The sequence below is a fragment of the Diprion similis genome, chromosome 9 (assembly GCF_021155765.1).
Source record: "Diprion similis isolate iyDipSimi1 chromosome 9, iyDipSimi1.1, whole genome shotgun sequence".
In the NCBI taxonomy this organism is placed as follows: Eukaryota; Metazoa; Arthropoda; class Insecta; order Hymenoptera; family Diprionidae; genus Diprion; species Diprion similis.
The window spans coordinates 2,731,066-2,754,443 of NC_060113.1; the positions used below are offsets into that span (position 1 = coordinate 2,731,066).

A 23,378-nucleotide genomic window follows, 5' to 3' on the forward strand; every position below is an offset into this window, starting at 1 on the left:
CCAAAACTGCAAACCCAAGTTCAAGAAAAAAACTCGTCTTATAATTAAATTAAAATATATATATAAAAAAAAAAACAATATAAAAAACTTGTGCAGTTTTTCGGTCGCAGACTTGTGTTATTATTTCAGCGAGTTTCCGTGCAGGTGGAAACGCTGACTTCCAGTATCCGAGCCCTACTTATTACATCACATAACTTCGCTGGATACTTGATATATATATTTTCTATCGACAGCTACTTGCGCTGTACGAGCGGTTCGCGTTTTACGCTGCACCATCGATGAGTTATTCAATTGACGATGCAGATCGTAGAGATATTCGTCTATATATATGCGTGCTCAGGAACACTTACTTGTGTCGTCTTTATATCTTGTTCAAGCAGCTCTTACAGGCCTCTAAGAAATTACGGCATTGCACGAAGACACTTGCGGATTCATGGCTTCGTTGCAGATATTTATTCGACGCTTTTGCCTTGTTCTAACTGGAGAAAATAAAATTTTCACAACTTACACTTATACCTTCAGATTTACGTTAAATTTATTCGAAATAGATTCGACTCACTCTACTTCATACTTCATCCTTATCTCGTACTACCTCTGTATTCTTATTAAACAATTCAAAGTTGCTTTTTACTTCTCGCTGATTGTGAATCAACTTTCAGACGCGGTTACACGTAAATTGCATTTTCTAGATATGAATCTTAACATCTAAGGCTTTGCAGAGGCATTCGAGAAGCCAATAAAAAGTCTTTAAGAATTCGGTTATGAAAAGAAATTTCACTTATCAAAGGTCAGGCAATCGGTTATGCTCACGGATTCACTTCGTTTGTATTTCAATGTATAATTTCGACACCTTCAGCCCAGACAAGTTCACCCACAGCGCGTTGGGTCCTCTGCCTATACCAGGCCAAAACCTTTGGTTCGGGTATTTTCTCGTGATGAAATAACGTGGGCGGTCCAGCTTTGCAGCAGCTGTGACGGGGATCAAGTTAGGGTCATTAGTAATAGGCTGGTAGGTAGAAAAAGCCTAGATTACCAGCATCTCACCTCTGCCTGTGATCCCATGGAACACCGTGAAGTTCGCCATTTTTTTATATTCGTATGGAAAAAAGTGAATGAATATATGTTATAGGAAGAAGAAAAAAAAGGAGGGAAAAAATTTTCAGAGTTTTTATTCATTTATTTAATCGTATTTCTTAATTGCAAAGCAAACTGAAGAGAGCGAAGAGTCTTTCAAACGCGACGAACGTCCCAGTTCATAGAACGAGTCGCGTGATGCAAGAAATAAATTATTTATATATTTTAAAACCATTTCTTTTACCGCGATCGTATCGTTGCTTCAGCTGTCGAATCTCTCGAGAGTCTCTTTCGAGTCGTCTTCTATTCACTGGCTCGTGTCGCAGGTACGAAATACAGCGACTCGTGCTAAGTTGATGGCCTAGATGTTTATTTTCCAATTTCTCGAAGGTGATATAATAACAATTTGACACGAAGAAAATTAAGCAAGCCGAGCTAATTAGTGTTATCGGAAAATCGATCGATTCTCCTTCTCTACCTAATTGACGGAGAAAACTTTCCGTTAGATTCTTGTGAAATATAAACACAATGAAATTCTCTTTCACTGAAAATCAGCTACCTGAGAATTGACGTAGGAACGAGCCGTCGTGATCACGATGCTTACTTTCGTTATCTCTCTTGCTTTTCAGCCTTGCTAGGTGTGAAATATCAGTTAGAACTCATTAGAATAATCATTGCAAACATAAGTTCGTACACAAATGTATACGAAAGACTCCTCTACGCTGTTGGGTCTTTAAGTTAAGCGATTATTGAGCGGAGCTACGTTGTTAGAAAAACGTTGGTTTAAAAAAAAAAATCTTTCATTTCAAATATCGCGAGAAATTCTCATATTTTTCATTATTCTTTTTTGTACACCTACTTGACGTTCGACGTTTGAACTCTGATTTGAAATCTGTAACCCATCACGTGAGATTTTTTTTATTCGAAACAAAATTCCACCACGATTCGAATTTATCAAAACGCTGATTTATGATAGAAAAAGAATTCAAATTTTTCTATCTCAGAATAGATTTTCTTTGATGAAATAAACGCGATCTTACATTTCTCTTACATTACGGATTCGGAATTAATGCACTCGATGCATGAATAGTCAACAAATAAATAAATAATTTAACGAACGAAAGAATGAATCAAATTATCGTTACAGTTTCGCGGATTCATTGGCTTACCCTCAACTTCTCTAGGGTGCAATAACCTCGTTGTTAGATTGCCTGTGTTTAATTGCCTTTGTCTTTGTCTTGTTGCAGGGCTTCCAATGGCCGGGGCACCGAAGCTAATCTCGGGGCGGAACTGGCTCTCGACAAACCCCGTCCGGTCGCTTCGCCGAGGTGAGTTTACACCCCAATTACGCGATTATTCAATTGCCCGATTTTATGTCCATTTTCTATGTTCCTTCTAGCCCCGCCTTCGACTACTCCCCTTCACCACCCCGTACCTCCGTTTCTTTCTTCCTTCCTCGAGGTTCGTTATTGGCAAAAAACGAACAACTATCCTCGACAGAGAAATTTTCTTTTCAAACGGTAGCTAAGTGGAGCCAAATTATGACTGTCTTCTTTATTTCTTTGATCGACGCAATGCCGAGACGTTTAGAGACTCTTTTTCTGTTCACTTCAGTTCGGCTCTTTTTGTATATAAATAAAATTTCCCGCTAGTTTAGAAATGACAGTATTTCATCGCGAATAAATCACCTTAAATATGACGAGTTTTTAAATTATCACGAATTTAGGGATCAAGAAGCATTTTTTTTTTTTTTTTTTTTTTTCACACGACTTGATGCAGAAATAATATTTTCTTTGATAACATAAGTAGATTTGAATCGTTATCAAATAATCTTGGGAGGCGAGAAAATTGTTCGGAACTATTACTCAAAATTGAATTTTATATAATAGTTTAACAATACACTCGAAATATTTATGTCCATCAATTTGCTAATATTTTTATTTCTATGAAACGACTCTGTGGGAATCAAACATGCCGAAATGGGATCCACGTGCTGATGTTGAATCGTATGTCTTGGTATCCAAGTTAGGGCAACTCACTTCTTGTAAAATATAGCTGAAAAGGGTTTTCCGCAGGGCAAATCACCGCAATTTGCAAGAACCGCCATCGAGCTTCCGGCTTCCGTAAAAACTGTTCCGGCTGACCTTGTTTCGTCTCAATTTTTTAGCAGCATAATCTCGTTTCTCTTACTCTCGACATCGTCGTTTCATGTGTTTTATTCAAAAACTCGAAATCGATACTTCGTTGTGAAATTACTCGAGGGGGTTAACCGGATATCCTTTCCGTAATACGTCGTGCGTTTTCCCCTCTTCCCGCAGCTCCGCGTATTTAAGCGTGATAGGAAGAAACCTCTTTGCTAAAAATTGAACTCATCTTTCTGAAATATTTTGCATAATCGTGTCATTTCTTTGATCATCCATATATATTAGGGTGGCGCAAAAAAACCGACTATTTTTTTTTTTTTCGAGTCTCGTGTGACAGAATGTTAGTTTTTGATGTTTTAAGAGCCCACTCCAAAGGACAGCTCAAAATTAAAATTTTGAACTGAAACTTTCGGAAACTTATTTTTTTTTGTCTACAAAATTATACCGTAACGAGAAAAAAATTGAAAAAAAAAACGTTTTTTAACGATTTCTGACGTTTTAAAAAATGTGGAGCGACCTTTTAAAAAATTTTTTTTGAACTGTCCTTTGGAGTGGGCTCTTAAAACATCAAAAACTAACATTTTATCACACGAGACTCAAAAAAAAAAAAGCAGTCGGTTTTTTTGCGTCATCCTAATATATATATGTATGTATAATATCAAATTTGTACACACGAGGTGGCTTCGCAGGAGGGACAGGATTTCGTATTCAAGGGAAAAAACAAAGTTCACAATTCTATAGATAAAAAGAGAGTTTTCTTTTTAGAAATTGTTAGTTTTACGAAGATATTTTTCACTGCTAATGCGAAGTGCCTACTGACGATGAGCCTCTTTTGTTATTCGTATGGAAATTTCGTTGACATTTTACGACGTGATAATTACAAAATAATCTCGTGACTCGAAGACAGGCGTGTAATCATTATACTGCGAAGTTTAGTCAAAACGCGGACAATTAAAATGGGTGTATATAAAAATGTGTGTCAGCAATTATGCGGAGGTTTCGAAAAATTTCTTGTAAATAAGAATTAACTGCAATTTTTTTTTTTTTTTTTTTTTTTGTACATTCCTCTTTTTCAGCTCCTTCTCTTCTACCGCTTTTTACGTAGCTCGTAGTATTCCTCTTCTTAATCAACAGACGAAAACGTGCGTAGGGCGTGAAGCGTGCGCGTTGGTTACGTGCAGTTAAACTGTCACCTAAGTAAACTTGGGGGACCTACTTTACTTCACGTTCGTGTCTATGTATCCGCGTTTGTAGGTATAGTTTCGGGCCGAGGAACCTGCACCTCGACGACTTCCAAATCTCGTTGAGCAAAGAAGCTAATATTTACTTAGAACTCGTTCGGAGCTCCGGAGGCCACACGCGGCTATCACGATGACGGCTTTTTAGAAGCCAGATTAGAATTCTTAGCGTTGAATGGAAGCTGGAGAAGGAAAGGAACTGTCGGATGATTTTTGAAAACCAACGCACGCGTCATTTTATCAAATTTATTTATTACAATTGTGGTTGAAACAGAGATGAAAGGCTCGAAGCGTTTCCTGCATTTTCGACCCTCGGATAGAAGATCGTCCGTGAAAAAGCTGCATCCCTCGCTTATCGACTGTTGCAGGCAAATTCATCCCTTGTACGGCGAAAAAGCCGGGCTTCTTGGGTACTGCGACTCGGTTGGTAACACAGAGACTTTTCCACCCCCGCCAAACATCGTCGTGGAGGGTGGCAGAATCGAGTTCGTACGCCCCTCGCAAGATATCGCCACGACACCGAGGAGGAACACCGTCTCAAGAGGATCACAGACGCTGGCTGATCAGCCCGAGAAATCGGATCCCGCTAAGGTAAGAAGAGAGAAATTTAGTTTTAAAAAATGCAAAATCATCCCTCGAGAACAAGCGAGTTCTATCTTGAGAATATTATTTTAATGATAAGATTGTGAGGCAGTCGAGGTGATTCGATGATGAAAATTGACGCCTGTCTTCATCCTGAAAATCTGACTATATATGGTTAATTATGAAGGACGTTACTCTCCGATGGGGTTAAAAGGCGAGAGAACACGAATCTACCCTCGTGATTGATTCTAATTTTATATGATAATCGGATTTCACGCACACCCATGCAAATCAATTACTGCATTAGTGCTTACGCGATGAATTAATCATGAAGGAAGAATGATGGGGATGATGGGGTTACTTACGGATGTAACAGGATATTCTTTATTCCAAGCGAATGATTTTTATCGTTTTACGTAGCAGGGAAATCCAGAGTCAACAACACTTTGCGTGATTTCTAAATCATTGCAAATCCTTTAGGCATATACAGTATTCGAACATTAATTTGTTCGAAAAGTATTGTTTAATCTAACAGAATTTAAACAGCCATATAAATTCCTGTGATTATTCATCCCCCCCCCCCCCCCCCCCCCCCGTCTCTTTGGGATGACGGATGTCGTACGTATGGATTTTCATGTACAGAGATTATATCTTCTTGACGCAAGAGTGAAGATTGTAGAACGTGTACGAGCATTGCGGAATCTGGAAAGTGGCCAAATTCAAATCCGCAGAAGGCGCGTTTGTTAGTATGTATATGTATGCATATATATATATATAGGTATGCTTTACGGGGAAACTGTTTTGTACCTCGTATTTTAAGATGTAAATAAATCAGCTCCAGGGACGTTGTCGGAATTCCATGACGACAGAAGACAGATTTAATTGACGTTAATTGAACCATTTAATTTAGTCCCTGTCGTAGAAATTCAGTAAAGTAACCGATGCAGATGGCGTTGCCGATTGATTTCGTGCAGAGAATTTTACAATGAAAATCACGAGGATTCAAATTCACGCAACGATTTCGTTCGATTATATATATATATATGTTATTTGAATTTTTATTGTTACGGTTATAATTAATTCTGTCTACTAACAATCACTTGATATGCATAATATATATGTATATATTATATACACGGTGTACAGAAGATACATTATATTTGATTATAATTCAAATTGCGGAGAGTTTCTTTTTTATACCGCGAACGATTCAATTAGTCGCGGCCCTTTTAATTTCCCAATTATCATATTAATTGGCAGTTTAAGAATAAGAATTTATTATAATACCACGGAAGTACGGCGACTCAACACCGCCCGTCATTCCCTTAGCTTGTACTCAGTTCTTATGTACAATTAACGAGTCTCTCCCCTCGGTAGAAGGCAAGTTCAGCTTGCAGTTGGAGGAATCGGGAACCAGGAAGAAAGAGTCCGATTTCCCAGCTTGAAGTGTCTCCGTCTTTCTCTCGACCAAACTCCAGTCTCCTTGTATAATTAAAATTATCATAATTGCGAACGGTACCCAAAACAGCGTGTATCGAATTCCTTTAATTTCTTCTTCTCTTTCTTCTTATTCGCATTCTTATTCTTCTCCGTTTCCGATTCACCAATTTCACTCACGCTTCACAACCGACCTCTGATACAGGCGAGTATCTTCCGTTTGTTTTTCTTATTCTCTCTCTCTTTCTCTCACTTTCTCTTTATCTCTCTCTCCGCGCATCGTTAATCAGCATACAGATTTATTCTCTGATTCGGGGGTGGGGCATGAACTCGATTTAAGATAGAGGTAACCTCGTTAAGAATTTAAATCGGATCAGATCTTATCTCCTCCACAAGGTAATTGCTAAGCTCTGGTGCATGCTTAATTTTCACTATTCATTTTATTGTTATTCTCCTGCACCCGTTCACGCAATTTACTCAACAAAACAATTAGGTTTATCCTGGCCACTAAAATCTCTTCTCGCCAATCTTTCCACATGTATAACACATGTAGGGGAGGGTCAGACAAATTGGGCCCCCTGGGGGCAAAGTGGACCTCCTGAAATTTTTTTTAAATAACAAAGGATGAAATTAATCACCTCAAGTTTTTATTAAACATGAATTTTAAGCATTTTCTTAAGGGGCCCACTTTGCCCCAACCACCCCTACATATACGTATATACATATATATATATATATAGAAAACCAAACCGACTTACTTCGTCTGTACTAAACCATTCTAATAGTCGGATATTCTAGAACCGTTTTGGACGTTTTGCGGCCGATCGAGAATCGAGTTATGGTCTCCCATCTCGCACTCGCATCGCCTTCTAGACCGCGCTTAATCAGAGATAACGCTCACGGCAGAGCTGCGCTGCTGCAATGTCCCGAAAGATCAATGGATTCCTCGACACTCCCGGGTCACCCGGGATACTCGATATTCTCAATCGCCTCGCAGAAATTGCGCGCAGATTCCTTATTCTCATCCGATCGGTTTCTCTAGTAGTACCAACGTTTCAGGTATCAGGTGTCTGTGGGAAAAAGTGTCGCGCTTCTAAGAAAAGAAACGGTTTTGATAAAAGGGTGATTTTTTTTTTTTTTTTTTTTTTTTTTTGGTTTCGATTTTTTTGTTTCTTATTCTTCAATTTTCTACCGTTCGCGATAACAGTATTGTGATGTTTCTGATTCAATCTCAAAAACTTATCTCCTCAGGCATCAGGTAAGAAGAAATATTTTATTCGAAAGATCATTTAATTTTCAAAATTTAAAGGAAAAAGGAAAAAAAAGATTTCTCAATATTTACACCTCGGAGAATATTTTTGCACATCTCGTATCGAGTATATATTGAACTATCGTTATATATGGGAAAGGGATGAAAAAAGTAAACGAAGGGATTGAAGAGAAGAAATGGAAAAACAGGATTGAAAATAAAGAAAGATAAAAAAAAGATTTAAAAAAAAAATTGAAAAAAAAATAAAATAAAATACGTTCGGCGATAGATAAAAATGGAGAGATAGGCGTACGCCTGCAGTTTGAACAGACAGACGAACTGGAGTTAGGTACTCGGGAATTTGCGCGTATAACATAAAGGTACTATCTCGTCGTCAAACGGGGACAAACGTATGCGCGCAGCTACGTTTTCCCCATATGAATGTATGCATATATATACACGTTTGATACAGCTGCAATTGACACGACGCACGACGCGTGCAAGTGTAATAGCTGCAGTAAAAGGTCGTTACGATTCGTACGCCGCATACGTTTCACCCGTTATCGACTATAGCAGTGTATAGTGTAATATCTACACGACCTAGGCTATAATGTTTTAGAAAAAGAGAAAAACCGATTGACGGAAAAAAAAAGAGGCGAAACGATGTCTATAGATATTGTAAAATAAATTGCGAATTTTTATCCCCCAACCCGTTGCATGGATTCAATCCGTCGTGGAAATGAATGAAACGCAATTAGGTACGATCGTATACTCGAAATCTGAAAAGCTTTACGTCTGCCTCGGACTCTCGATGCTGCTACATGCATAAACCTACGTACATACATGTCTATCCGTATCTATATGGCTTACACCTTATGCCCAAACACATATGTATTATATCCATGGGAAGGTGAGTTAAGTTGCCTCTTTAGTTCGCGGTCAGAGTTCAAAGGCGTTGAATCGCGAGATAAGTGCTTGCATATGCACACATATGTGTAAGCCTCTAAAAGCACGTGTAGATAGGTTTTATGGTATAAGATTATGGGAACCGTGAATTCGTTTCTTCTTTCTGCTTCTGGTCGTGAAGTAATCCCTTTTTTTTTTTTAAAACGATTTCTTGCAATTACTTTGATATAGTTTCAGGTTTTTTTTTTTGTTCTGAATTTTTCTTGTTCTTCATTTTTTGACGCTCCAATGTTTATTTAAGAGCTAGAGAGAGAGAGAGAGAGAGAGAGAGAGAAAGAGAGAGGAAGCAAACTCGCAGGGTGGAATTGATTACGCGTAACGTCAACATGGAGGTGAATACCATGCACGTATAGGTATGTAATATAGGATAAATTGCCGACGTCGCCTCGTGTCTAATTGAAATTCTCCGTTGCTTTGATGTAATCGCGAAACGTCAGAGAATTACGCGCAGGTAGAACTCGCGATTGCGGCGCTGCTACCATTTCACGCAAAGGTAATAATGCACCTTTACGTACATATATATATATATATATATATATATATATATATATATATATATATATATATATACATACATACACAGATACATACACGTATGATAATACCTACATTATGTATAGGGCTAAACAAGTACGCACGAACACCCAACACACATACGATCGTTTCCGTTCTAATTAACGATTTATAATTAATATTTCTGCATAAATTAGCTGTTGTAATGCAAACCCGAAGCGAGAGGATCCCACCGATATTATAGGTACGTATACGTATGTATGCATATACATAATTCTGCTCGGCATAGGCGTAATTAACGTGCAGGGTCGAGACGATGCTGAAGGGCGATCGAAGAGAGGGTTGAATTCCTATCTCTGAATCAATATTTATACCGTGTTTTTAATTATCTGCGAAATATTGTTAATGAAAAACTGACGAGGATGAGGACATATGCACAAAGAGGAAAAGCAAATATTTATAGTTTGTTATATATTGACATTGGATGAAAGAAGATGATGTTTTTTTTTTTTTTTTTTTTTAGCGTACTATAATCATAGCTAACTTCAGTTAAATTGATTAATCGAATGAAATATTACATGATAAATATGTTTTTAATTTTTTTTGTTTTGTTTTTTGTCTTCTTTTTTACGTTTGATTCTGGAGACAACTGACGAAAATAAAATTGAATTCATTCTACTAGCTTAAGTTTTAGTGTTCGTAGTTACAGTGAGAATTTTCCCTGTACGAATAGAAATTTTCGTTGCAACAGCGATGGTTTATCAAGTATATATAGCAAGATAAAGTAAAAACTGATTATTCAAAACAGTAAAATTTTTTGCTCCAGCTAATTATTTGTTCAATTATAAATTTATGAGAAATAAAAGCCGATCGAACAATCGGTACAAACCGATCGAGTTAATGATCGGATCAAATAAACTCTTCCGACTCTTGTCTAAACGGAATTTGGGTATCCGTATAACAACGTATATATAAGTAAACCTTCGGAAGTTTGGCTTAAATCGGAGTAAACGGCAAATAGAAGGTCGGATGCAGAGCGCCATGTAAGGCACTAAAAGCACTAAGTATCCTCGCGAGTCGCGGTGTAAGAGCTAAATCAGTTGATCAGCGATATATTTCAACGGATTACGGATTAAGCTCGGTTGTTGCGGCATTAATTTATCGCCCAGTACCTACCGAAGCCTCTGCGGAGGGCAAAATCAGGGCTTCTTCAATGTCCTGATCGAGAGTGATCGACAGATCGGCCAATCATCCCCCCCCCCCCCCCCCCCCCCCCCTCTCCCTTTCAAGATCCCCGGAGGTGCATCCGAGATGCAGGCGACGACGCACGGCCAACCGGCTTCTGCATCTCGTTTTGTGTTTTTTATTATCTTTTTTTTTCTAGCGGCTTTATTCTACCGGCGTGCGTGCCTCCGGTTAGATTGCGTTGATTAGGTTAATTAAACGACGGAGCTTACTTGCCGTTTTCATTATCGGCTTCTCCTCCCGCAGAATCTTATACAGTATATAGGCAAGCCATGCTGTCGAAGACGTGACCGTTCGGCTTCTGCCTCTGGAAACTCCCGTCGCGCTCGTCGATTACTCCGCACGTTATAACACCATGAAACCGTTTCTATTATACGTAAGAACCATGGAACGGACATCTTATTTGCATAGAATTGCAGCCAATATGTTATATCTAATCGCCTTCCCGCTGATTAACAAAGTCAACCCCTATCGGTCGCTTCGTTTATCGAAGATCGAGAAATTATGGGGGTGATTATTGCGATGGGTGTTGGAAAATCCTAGCTTTGCAGATTACGTAGAATTGACAGTTCTTTTTTTTTGTTGTTGTAATAATAATTTAACTTTTTAAGGCAGTTTGAAATTTGTTTTAGATCGTTAATTGATTTTTGCTGTATAGTAAATTTTGTCGAATTTTGTTCAAAGAAATGTTCGTATCTCCGGAAGTATAGAAATTTGGCAAATTCAAGGGAATTATATTCATCAAGCAATTTTCACACGCGTATCGAATTGGGCTGGAAATCTGCAACGATAGTCTGGTCAAGCGATTTGCAAAATTTGAAGATGCATTTTTTTTACATATCTGTTTCCGGTTTCTTATCGCTATTGAAAGTATTCGATCCAATGATTGGTGGTTTTCTTCCTTTCAACACTTTGATCGAGAAATTCGCGATACGGGCTTAGTTTGCAAATCTGTTCCGAAGCATCATCATTCGATTAGGTTCTCCGTCTTTTAAACGCAACGCGCGAAACAAGTGGATATTATAATAACTCGCGATGAATCGTGGAACGACGCAGACTATTCCACACCTGGATTCTTTCGCAAAACCACTTTGTTTCCATTTTCCGCTTACAATTCGCGTTTGCAAGTTGTTTGCCGACGACGTGAAAGAGAGACCCGTAGGATGTAATTTCGCGGTGGAAATATTGCGCCTCTTCTCTCGACGATTATCACACGTCTTAAAACGCTGAAGCCTACGTGCTTATTGCTCAGGCAACCATATATTGCAAATTAAAAATTGCACTCGCAAGGCTATAAGGTCGTTGCAAATTTCCGGCCCGATTCGATACGCGTTTGAAAATTTATTTGTTAATATATAATTCACTTGAATTTCATAATTTCTATCCTCAGGAATATGTGAATATTTCTTATTGTACGTAATTGTTTAATTCTAATTTCACCAACGATCGAATTTCTGTTTTTTTTTTTTTTTTTTTTTTTTTTTTTTATAACTCGTTGTAAATTTTTATCAACAAACGTAAGAGATATACGTATTTTGATAGAATTCTGAAACCGTTCTGAATTCCTTCATAGTCCTGAGGGCGCAATGAGCTATTCCGTCAGATATCCTGAGGCAATGCACCTTAGCCGCGGTTGGTTGCCGCTGCTTTTATGGTGCACCGCAATCGAGATCTCACTCTATAGTGTAGGTACTGCGGGTCGCACAGGTGGTCGCAGCTAATAATAGTGTTTCGCGGTTGGTGGAAGTATTACGTGTGCGATGCTGTGCATATCTATCCAGGACTGTCTCTCTCTCTCACTCACTCACTCTCTCTCTCTCTCTCTCTCTCTCTCTCTCTCTCACTCTGATATCGTTGTAATAACCCGCGAAGCGTAGCACACCTGTAGATAGACGAGATGATCTTTGGCCAATATCCTCCAGCCATGCACCTCCTAGATCATTTAGGTTGGGGAGTTCGGAAGTTTTGATATATTAGATTTTTTCGTTTTTGAAATTACTAAGGAAGATTCAATCGAAAATTCTTTCCTGCCAAGGAATTTCCGGCAGCGCTTCTTATTGACGAATTATATCTTTCATTTCAGACGATTGAGGGTTGTTTGTTTGTTTGTTTTTTTTTTTTTTTTTCGCAATATCGATCTTGTGGGAAGGATTTTTTATTACATCTTTTTTTTTTTTTTAATTATTTTGAAGAATAAAAAACTGTTTTTATCAGAATTTCACAACGAATCATTCATCGATAATACGAACACTTTTTGAGGATTGATGATTTTTATTTTTCTTGCATCGTAGAAGCGAGATTTTTAATCACGTGTCAAAGCAGAAATTTAGCAAGTGTTTTATTACATCTACAGCCTTTGCATAATTCAGCGAACTTGTTGGATAAACTTACAAAGTTTTGCAGTGTTAGTGAAATAAGATTTTTTTTTGTTTTCGATCTTTATACCGGTAGCATGATTTTTACACTTGCTTACCACTGTTATTACTAGAAGAACTAGCTTATAAAAAATACCATCTTTTTTTAGCTACAACAAATAAACTTGGATTCCATGCAAAAGTTCTCGTAACTTGATAATAGATTATTTCCCGTTATTTGTCGCGATAACAACGAAGCTGTAACAATCTCTTCTTGTAATAGTTGAAATTTTCAAAATGTTCTGAACTTTTTAATCGTCACGGTAAACAATTAAGTTACTCGTATAATTTTATCCTGAGTTAAATTGCAATTGCTGCTGTTGATCTTGATTGATCAACGAACAATTTCAGCTTGCATTCTTTGCTGTTTTCTTGTTTCATCCCCTGTTTTCTCTCAGTCTTTTTTTCAACTCGACACACACCGGCGACTTTAGGCCAGCACCTAGGTGGGACAACGAAGTCTCGTAAGTTCGAATCCAGCATGGGATTCTCGGTTCCCATATGGTTAAGACCTACTTGAGATCGCATAGTTTCGAGTATCAATTTCGCGGACCGCTGCAGTTTGGCCATCTTCTTAAACTTCGATTGCTTTGTACCCTATCAAGATCTTCTTTGCTTTCCCTAACTCTCAGCCTAACGACGATGCAGCTCGCAAAGCTGCAGCTGCGCCAGAATGCACTCGATTTTCGATGCACAGGAAACTGGAAACCAATTTCTCAGCGACTGCGATCGGAGAAAACTTTTCACTTTTTTTTTTTAATCATTTTGTGAGAACACAATGTTTAGCTTTGAATAGTAAAATTAATGAAACAATTTCTCAAGAATCGCAAGAAAAAAATGTAATTGAATAAAATATACTTATAAATACGAAATCTTGATTTTAAAATAGTTAATTTAATCAAGCAATACTTTTTTTTAAAGATTTTGTTTTCCGAGCGTTATAAAATCAACGGAACTTTTTGGATGTGTGAAAATAATATTCTGACGGATATACCTTCACCCTGAAATTTCGTTGCCATTACGCCAAAAATTTTTTTTTCAAATATGCACACACAGCCTTGTCGCGAAAATTTTTTGCGATGAAACTTGGCGTGCGGATCTTGGGAATATTCTCACTCTCGTATTTCCTACTATTGCAAAATTCACTCGACGTACTCTGCAGACTTAATATAATAATATACTTGCAGTCTTATTTCGCGGTGAAACTCATTTGCGGTGTCAGCTGCAGTCTGAACGCTCTGTGAAACAACGCGGCTGCAATCCGATTACGGTTTTTGCTCTGTCAAACTCTCAGCCAGAGCTGTCGCTGTCATTCTCTCGTTTGCCGTCTAAAATTTCTCTCTTTTCCTCTCCATGAATTTGCCTGACAGCTGCTGCAGCGATTCTGTACCGCATTTTCTCTCTCTCTCAATTTTCCGACCTTTCTGCACTTTCCTCTAGATTTTTTCCCCCGTTTTTCCTACTCTCATCCCCTTTCGCCCTTCGTTCTTCGCTACCCTTATCAAGCCGCTAGATTCTCCGTCCCCTTTTCTCTCCGCGGTTTACGGCTGCTTTAAACACCTATTTTCTGGAATTCGGAGCCCTGGTGTTCATTGATAACGAGTGTAATGAACCCTAATCCAGCTGGACGGAATTAAAAGCTCCCGCAAATTTAGTTCCTCTCCTTTTTCCTGCCCTCTCAAGCGTGTGATGGCAAAAAACTCGCAGTTCACCACCGCAATCCACGTCGCGTCGTCTCTTTACGTTTACTCCGGATCACTTCAATGGGTGTTTCGAGGTGTACCGTATACATGTTACTTTATACCTTCCATTGAAAGGCCTGCAACTCACGGATGTACATACATCTGTTATTCCTCGTGGCTTATACACATTATTATACACCGCGGTGCTCTTTCGTTGCGTGTAATTGCGGATTATCGGCGAGAAAGCTTATCCGCTGCCGGTTAAAAACGTGCTGTATACATTATAATGTGCCCGCGGACCTTTGCCGTATCGTTATTAACATCCTATGGTGAAAAGAGATCATCGCTATTGATGAAGAAATACAATTTCCGGTAGAGATCTGCTTTTGTCAATTGTTGAATAAAATATAATACAAGTATTTTTAGATTCTTTCACCAGATCGAAATTGATTATGAAAATTTATATTACGATTATTCGGTAGTGAAAGCTTCTGCACAGTAAAAATTTGAAAAAGTATTATCAGCGCGATTGAACACATTGCAAAAATAATGTAAGTATACCTTATAATTTATACTCTTTTTTAAATTTAAACATTATAATTCTTTCAATTTATTTAGAACGAGATACGATTTTATTGAACAATTTCAAAACTGATATCCGAAGAGAGAAAGAGAGAAAGAGAAAAAAACACACACACGAAGTAATTTAATAACCATCTCAGTAGCAGCTGCAGTAAAATTCAATTAACAATTAATTATCGAGAGTCGTTTTCCCCCTTTTGCTACTGTCAGTGTGTGTGTTGAAGGCGCTATATACATATATATATATATATATATAGATACCCACAATACCCTGCACACTTGTAATTATTATTACCAACATTCTCGTCTGTCATGTAGCTTGTCGTCGACGTCACGGCGGACGCGTTTCTCTGACACATGACGGTGTAGGTACCTACCTATGCTGTTGCAGATGAAAATATATAGTGCACAAGAGCGTGACTTAATCAATGTTAATTATAACGCAACGCGGATGCTGCATTGTATACTTATTGCTATGCACCCACACATGTAACAGAATTGCTGAGGTATATCGAAGGCGATAGAATATGATACACATTTATTCATAGGTATGTACAGTGAAATATTCAGGGTTGATGATCGAGTCGCGAGGAGGGTGCAGGTGGTGCGCGCCTCTTCGATTAAAATTATTATTATTGATTGCCTTTTTTATGCTAGCTGACACTCTTGAATGGAGGGAAAAAATTATGATTAAACTGTTGAGAAATTTTACGGAACTTGACGAGGAATGGGAGAGAATTTTTTTTCGTATTTTGATAAAATTATTTTCTACTTTCTTTCTCCCAAGTGAATTATAATCTAGATATAAAGGATAGATTGTACGGTCGTTGATTTTCAGTTCAATTATTATCGAACGAGTAAGAAAATCAATTATAGATAAATTTTTGTTCACACGGAAATTTGAGAGATCGGGGGGGGGGGGGGGGGGGGGGGGTCACGCAGCTGTAGCAGAGATCGAACTTCGATACACCTGCTCTGGTCGATTTTGTGTTAGCATGTCTCGATGGCTCGGAACAGCTGCTGGTCGTCTATGAGATATTGACTATTCGTTTTCTTAATTAAAAAATATCTGTGATCTATAAATTTTTTTCTACCACATCTTTCGGGTGGCTTCAATTATAACGATAATGAAAAAGAGTAACCGTTATGTTGTGATGTATTACTGTATTACAAACAGTCTTTAACACTCTTCTAATATGTCTTGTCAATCGACTTTGTGATCGTTAAATTTTGCAATCGTGCGCGTACTTTGATGATTTATAAAAAAAAAAATTTGAATCAAAAGAATACACCGTGAAGTATGTGAAACTCACGGCTATATTGATGAAAATTTATTTAAAAAATATTAGAAAATTTCTTTGATCATATCAAAAGAAATTCTTCGCCATGTAATAAAGTACATTCTTCCGGGGTTGTAGGCAGACAGAGCCGCGTTGCGCCTTCTCAGCTCGTCTATGCACCCTCGAAGATAAGGGTGACGGTATATAGTCGCTCAGACACAGGAGAACCTCTTTGAAATTCATTAGCCTCGTCGGTGTGGCAGCTTGGAAAAAAAAATTCCACAGCGCAAACTCTTGTCAAAGATTTTTTAATTGGCAATGCAGACACTATACGAGCTGACTACACTATATATACCTATATATAGGTTGACTCGCTCCGCTAAAGGCTAAAGGGTGAAATGCTTTGCAAATATTTCCGAACAAATAAAATAAATACACTTTGTAGTATAGTTTTTCAGTTTCTTTTCGCCAGTCACCGATGGTTGAGAGGGGGCGGGGGGCGGGGAGGGGGGGGGGGACGAAATTGTGATACATACGGTCAAACGCAGAACCCGATCATCGTTGGGGGTGCGAAGAGGACATCGAGCCAATATTGAATTACACCGGTCCATGGCGTCGAAACACAATCCGGTTGTCGCTATATGGCGCGATAGAAACAGCCGCCAACCCTGTTCGTCGAACGGCATGGGGTTGTTCCCGCGATGCCGGAGGACTGCAGGGGTTCGAAACCGGCGCCGGGCGTCAGCGTCGCGACGTTATCTCGCTGCAACCGGGCTGGTCGGCCGTCTTTCCTGCACCCTCGACATCACGGCCCAGTCACGCGTCCACCGAGATAAGAGAGAATCAGGGATGCTGCCCCCTGCCTCCGAACAATGCTTACCCCCCCCCCCCCCCCCCCCACGATGGGGCTCGAGACCCTTGCTAAATGCTGAAGACGCGATTCGCCGCGATAACGTCTCTCAGATGTGTCATCCTAATAGTTTTGATTCCTCCAGAACCCTCGGGATCTTGTTTTCGCCACTTTTATCATCGGTTATACACACCGTTTTCACGTCAAAGGACATTCGGTAAGAAAAAATTTCACGACACCGGGGAGTTATTTTTCATTTCCGGTCTCACCGTCTCAGCGTCTTTATGGATGAGACTGATGCGAATTTGTTAAACGTTAACGTAACGAAATATTATAGGAAGAAAGTTATTATTACGCAATTTTAGAACAACGTTTGTACGCAGTATAGTTTTTGAAATAATTTTACTAAACTTCAAACATTCTTAAAGGTGCAAAGTAATGACGTTTCCTAAACATGTATCGTTAGTGTATGATTACTAACTTCATTCTCAACTTCATGAAAAAATCGAGTCGAAGGGATGCTCACCTTCAATACAGTCGTCAGTTTACGTGACGGGAAACGTGACGTAGAAATCATGCCTTGGGAATACTTGATGCGTTACTTGACCACTCAAATAAAAAATTGACTAGTTCTAATTTACCCGATGCTTTTCTAAACGCTTCGCGGTAGGTATATATACATATATGTATATGTATTACATATTGTATACATTAGGGTGGCGCGAAAAAACCAACTATTTTTTTTCTTTGAGTCGCGTCTGACAAAATGTTAGTCTTTGATGTTTTAAGAGCCCACTCCAAAGGACAGCTCAAAATAAAAATTTTAAGAGATGGTTCCAAATTTTTTTAAATGTCAAAAATCGTCAAAAAAGTAAATTAAAAAAATTATATTTTCAGTATTTTGTTCGATTTTTAATTCATGTCGTGGTGTATTGTTATCGATTCTTTCTTACTAAATTAAAGAAAAAAAATTTATGAAATTATAATATGAATATTAAAAGGTCGCTCGAAAAGATCTAAAGAAATGCACCAAAAAATTGAAAAAAAATTATGAGCGACCTTTCAGAAATCAAATTTTGAACTGAAACTTTCGGAAACTTATTTTTTTTTTTGTCTATAAAATTATACCGTAATGAGAAGAAAAAAAGTAAAAAAAAAATCGATTTTCGACGATTTCTGACGTTTTAAAAAATGTGGAGTGACCTCATAAAAATTTTTTTTGTGAACTATCCATTGGAATGCGCTCTCAAAACATCAAAAACTAACATATTGTCACACGAGACACAAAAAAAAAAAAAGTCGGTTTTTTCGCGCCACCCTAATATACATATATAATAAATGTGACACCTTGAAACGACTTGAACATGAAGTAAAATGTACCATAAATAAAAAGATTCCACGGCGTAACGACTTTTCTCAAGCAGCTGAGCTTGTGTTTCTTCGCGGTGGTTCTTTTATCGCCCGCGCTGCATATCCCTGTACAATAGAAGTATATATATATCTGCATTCCACCGTCTGTCGCACTGCAAAACGGCTTGCAGAATGCAGACGAGCTTCGGTTGTATGAGCCACGTTTTACAAGCTGTAGTAAACCGCCGCGCCGCTGCAGCTTCTCCGATCGACCTTTGTGCAAGGAAATCGTCATTTTATCCCAGACGTGTAACATATAGTAGAGTTTATACCGACATTCGCTTTTACTTTCGAAACTTGACGCCTCTTGTCCACCGCATTTAACTTACTTCTACTACCTTCCGCGCGAATCGACGTCCAAGTCGTTCCCTCATGCTTTTTCTGTACATGCACCACACCGAACTTGTTCCTCGATCCTGATCCTTTGTCCGCGATTTGCGAAACGAGAGATGACTTTCTTCGAGTGTATGTATGTACGCACGTCGACTTCTTGTTATGCAGAAAGGACTATATCCTCCATGAAACCCTCTGCAGCAGCCACATGCTGCGGCCAATCCGTCGCAGCTGCAGTCCTTGCAAAAACAGGAAGAGCACGTGATCCTGGGGATAAAATAATCGAATGAATGGGCAGAGATGCAGGTCTTTCAACCTTCATTCATCTCACTTGCTACCAGCATTCAGGATTGGCGGACGAGTTTTGTCCCCAAGTTGCGCAGTCGCTTTATCGACTTATCTTTTCCTTTCTTCTTCTTCTTCTTCTTCTTCCTCCTTTCGTCGGCAACAGAATTGCATTCATTCAAACTGGTTACCAAAGCCCACCTGACGACACAGCGAGACTTCAACTTATTCAACAGCTCCGACGGATCGATCGGAAATTCGTTTTCACAGTTGCACTCTGGATGCTGATCATCAGGTTCGACTCTAACGCCATTCCATTCCGACACTGATTCCCGGGACAATTAGAGGACTCTTATCGAGGATCTTACTCGTTATCGAATTTATCCTGTTGAAAACGCCGTCGCGAAGCTAGAGACGAAGACACGTAGCCCCCCGAAGGACAAAGGCTGTTTCATGGTGGTCCCGTCGGCTCGTCACCGAACAATAACTACGGGATTGAGATAATTTATGTCCCATGGATCGGGAACGGGTAAACACGCTGAGAGAAATAACAACCCCATGAATTTTCGCTTATGATTTAGGACCCCGGAACTCTAAATTTCTCGATCACTGGACGCCGCCTTCTCGTCTCGCATCTCCTATTCTTTCGGATGACCTTTTACCTCGCTGCATCTGATTCCCGAAACTTGATAAACTTGGTGATTTCGCGGGGTAGCATCGTCGAGACCAACCATCGGACCGATCTGTCAACCGCAGCTTTTCCTCCACTCAATGCTACACTCTTGTGAGATTTTTTGCCGGCAGGAAAAGAACCCTCCAGATTTCAACTCCGCCTGTTACCCCCACAAGTCGCATCACACAGCATCGCATCTCCTGCACGTAATGATATTCACCATTTCTTCGGTCCTACAACTCTCCCCCCTTATCCATTCCGATAATATTTGCGTAGGTACACACTAGCTGCATCCCCTCCTGGTGTACACTCCGATGCATCAATATCGATACCTTTTATCCTTGAATGGATCCAGCAAGATGTCGGAAGTGAGAACAAAGATCACGAAGACTCGACCATTCGTGGTATGGATCATTCGGTTCGATGATCCTTGGGACTAATGTCTAATGTGTATCTCTTCGTAACTTCGAATCTTCTTTCGCGATGTTGGCATTACTGATTCCCGCGCTCCTACGGAGCGGACTCGGCCGAGTGTACATCGGGCAAGTTCACGTCTCGTCGTTCGGCGTCCATTCGTCATCGGGTTATTTACCTCGAGCCAGCGAGCGAGTACCCGTCCTGCACGTTAGCAAAAAGCCCGGCGAACGTAGTATGAGTCTTTCAAATTTCAACCCCGGAGAGAGGTGGCGGACTCCCGTTGGGGCTATGCTTCTTCTCAGATTGTAAACAGCGGTAAATTCAATAACGTCAGTGTATACCCAGAGACTATGCTGTCCCATGATGCAAGCCTGATCAGTGTCAGTGAGTTTCTTCATCGTCACGATTCGAGATGTCTCGCTGATGTTGGATAGCAACTCTGAAATCGGATACTCTTAAAGGAATCTTATTATCAAGTTTGACATACACGCCATGCAAAAAATTGATCGTCCCGTCGGAGTTACGGAACTTCCACTTTTCATGTTGGTACAACAACTACGCATCGACATTCTATGCGTACTATTATTATTATTATTATTATTATTGTCAATGGTTGATCTATTACACCTAAACGTCTTACAAAGGTTGCGTAATCGATCTGAGCGATGATGTTTCTGATGGTGGCAAGTTGGACAGTTACTGGTCCCCTGATCCTCGGACCGGGCAACCCTCCGAAAGCTCGTTCCCTTCTTCATCTTCTCCTTCTTTTGCCCTTTTCTTATCCTCTTTTTTTCGTCAGAGTTCCGCCTTTCTCCTGTCAATGGCAGTCGCCGTTGCGTTGACCCGTCGGTTCGACGGAGGATCCATGGCGCGTATATTTTCAAGTGCCAGGATTCTGCAGGACATGACGCTGCTGCTGCTGCTGCTGTCGCTTCGTCGCGGAATATTCTCGCCGCTGTTCGTTCGTTCGTTCGTTCGTTCCATTTTTTTTTCCTTTTCTTTTACTTTTTTCTTTTTACCCCGTATCATGGAATAATATTTTTTTACGACCGGAAGCTCAAACGAAAAGCGGCTCAACGTGGAATAGGAACGCGTGGATGAGAGGATTTCACTAAGTCGTCCAGAATGGGACGTTTATCCTTACCGCCCCTGCAGTCATCCAACCTCCCTCCCTCCGCACCGTTTTCTCCTTAGTCTTTCCTCTGTTCTACCATGCCGCTCGGATTTCTTCTTCCGCAACTTCTACGTTTTTCTTCTCCCTCCCTTCTCGCCTCACTGTGACTCACCTCTTTCACTTATTCTTAACCACCCCGAGCCTGAAAATTCTTTCGAATCTTCCGCCAGGCCTTGATTCCACCGCTTTTATATCGATCAAAGTCCAACGTCCAAAGAAGCTCCTCGTTTCTAAGACATTGTGTAACGAAGTGGTTCATTTTTGTAATTCATTGTTCTCTTGTGAACTTGGACTGAAGCGCAAAAAAAAAAAAAAAAGAAGAAAGAAGAAGAAGGAACAAAATAGATACGTAAATAAAGAAGTAAAAAATAAATAACGACAACTATCATGATTTCTGGAAGAATCATTAGTGAAGGAATTAAAGTGAAGTCGGTTTACAAATGCGTTTGCAGGGTGTTGCTTTTGTAAGCGACGTGAAAACTAACTCGCGTAACAACCCAGACTCACATTTTCCCTCCGGGGTTTATTTTTAAGAATAGACTCTGCACCGCAGCTGCATATACGCGTGTGACCGTCGTCGTTCGTTGTTTGTTAGTGAAATGGATGATGAGGTTAAGATTTCCTTGAGATAATAAAAATCGTGAATAATAATAAAGTTCACGTTTTTATCATTCGGTTTCCTTTGAGGTTGGATAATAATTAATCGAATACCGGTACGCTCGGTTAAGGAAGAAGAAGAAGAAGAAGAAGAAGAAGAAGAAGAAAAAGAAGTAGAGGAGGAGGAGGAAGATGAGGACGATGGAAAGAAGGAGAGTAGGAAGAGGCGGTGATAGAAATGGGTAATTAATTAGGTATTTAATTTAGATCGTATCGGAAGAAACGGTTGTATCCTGGGCCGTTCATGGATCGTGGTGTCTCTCCGCAGTCTCTCCTTTTATCTCTCGGTTGTTGTGTTTAAGCCGGCCTTAGGACGATCGAATGCGGCGGGTCTCTTTCAGAATGTTAATTACACCGGGGCTGTTTTGCTTCTGGATGCATATTCTATCTCTCTCTCTCTCTCTCTCTCTCTTTACGGCTTCGCAGCTTCTCATTTTTACGCGACAACTATAATTATGTCCACGGGGTGGTTTTCTCGAATTCATGTTGCTGCTGCTGCTGCTGCTGCTCCAGCTTTGCCTCCCTGCCTATCCCTCCCCCCCCCCCCTCATTTCTTCCTCTTGATCCCCTTCTTCCTTAATGTTTCTCTCATCGTATATATATATATATATATATATATATACAAATACACGATGACCTCAGCAAGATTGTTACCACGTTGAGAGTTCACGGCTCGGTTTCAACTAATTGCTGTGAAAAGGAAAATAATATTCGTATAATATAATGAGAATGTTGAAAATAAACCGAGTACCCGTAGCCCGTCCTTAGGGTTTTTCTTCTCCTATACTCTTTAAAAGAAAACAAAATTATTTTTTTATAAACAAAATTAAATCACGTGTTTCAAAGGTTGGTCAGATTTTTTTCTTTTTTCCAGCCTCCTTCACATTATTAATATCCATTGCACCGGACAAAGTTTTTCACTGGAATCTATCGAGTCCAGTTTTATTCATAGAACGTTGTTTTTCACTCGTGGAGTATTCCGAAGGTGGAATTCCGAAGCGCGAGACAGAGCTTTCGTTAATATCGATAAAACTTTGTGAACCATTCGCATATCCAATAAAATATATTCTCCTGTCTAAACACCAAGTAAGTCGATACCTCGTGGAAATTCCTGCGGCTTTCGAGCAAGGATTGCACGATCGGAATGAAACGCGGTGCGCAGAATCTTTTATA

The 23,378-nt window shown here is 39.6% G+C and overlaps 1 protein-coding gene across 6 annotated transcripts in view; it reads left to right on the plus strand.

The window, feature by feature from the left end:
- LOC124410329 overlaps window positions 1-23,378 on the plus strand; it is a 161,195-nt gene that overhangs the window by 50,761 nt on the left and 87,056 nt on the right. For all 6 annotated transcript variants that reach the window (XM_046888598.1, XM_046888599.1, XM_046888601.1 and 3 more), the window contains exons 2-3: window positions 2,322-2,402; window positions 4,825-5,047. In XM_046888598.1, the coding sequence (XP_046744554.1) occupies window positions 2,322-2,402; window positions 4,825-5,047 (304 nt within the window). The remainder of the gene's footprint in view (window positions 1-2,321; window positions 2,403-4,824; window positions 5,048-23,378) is intronic.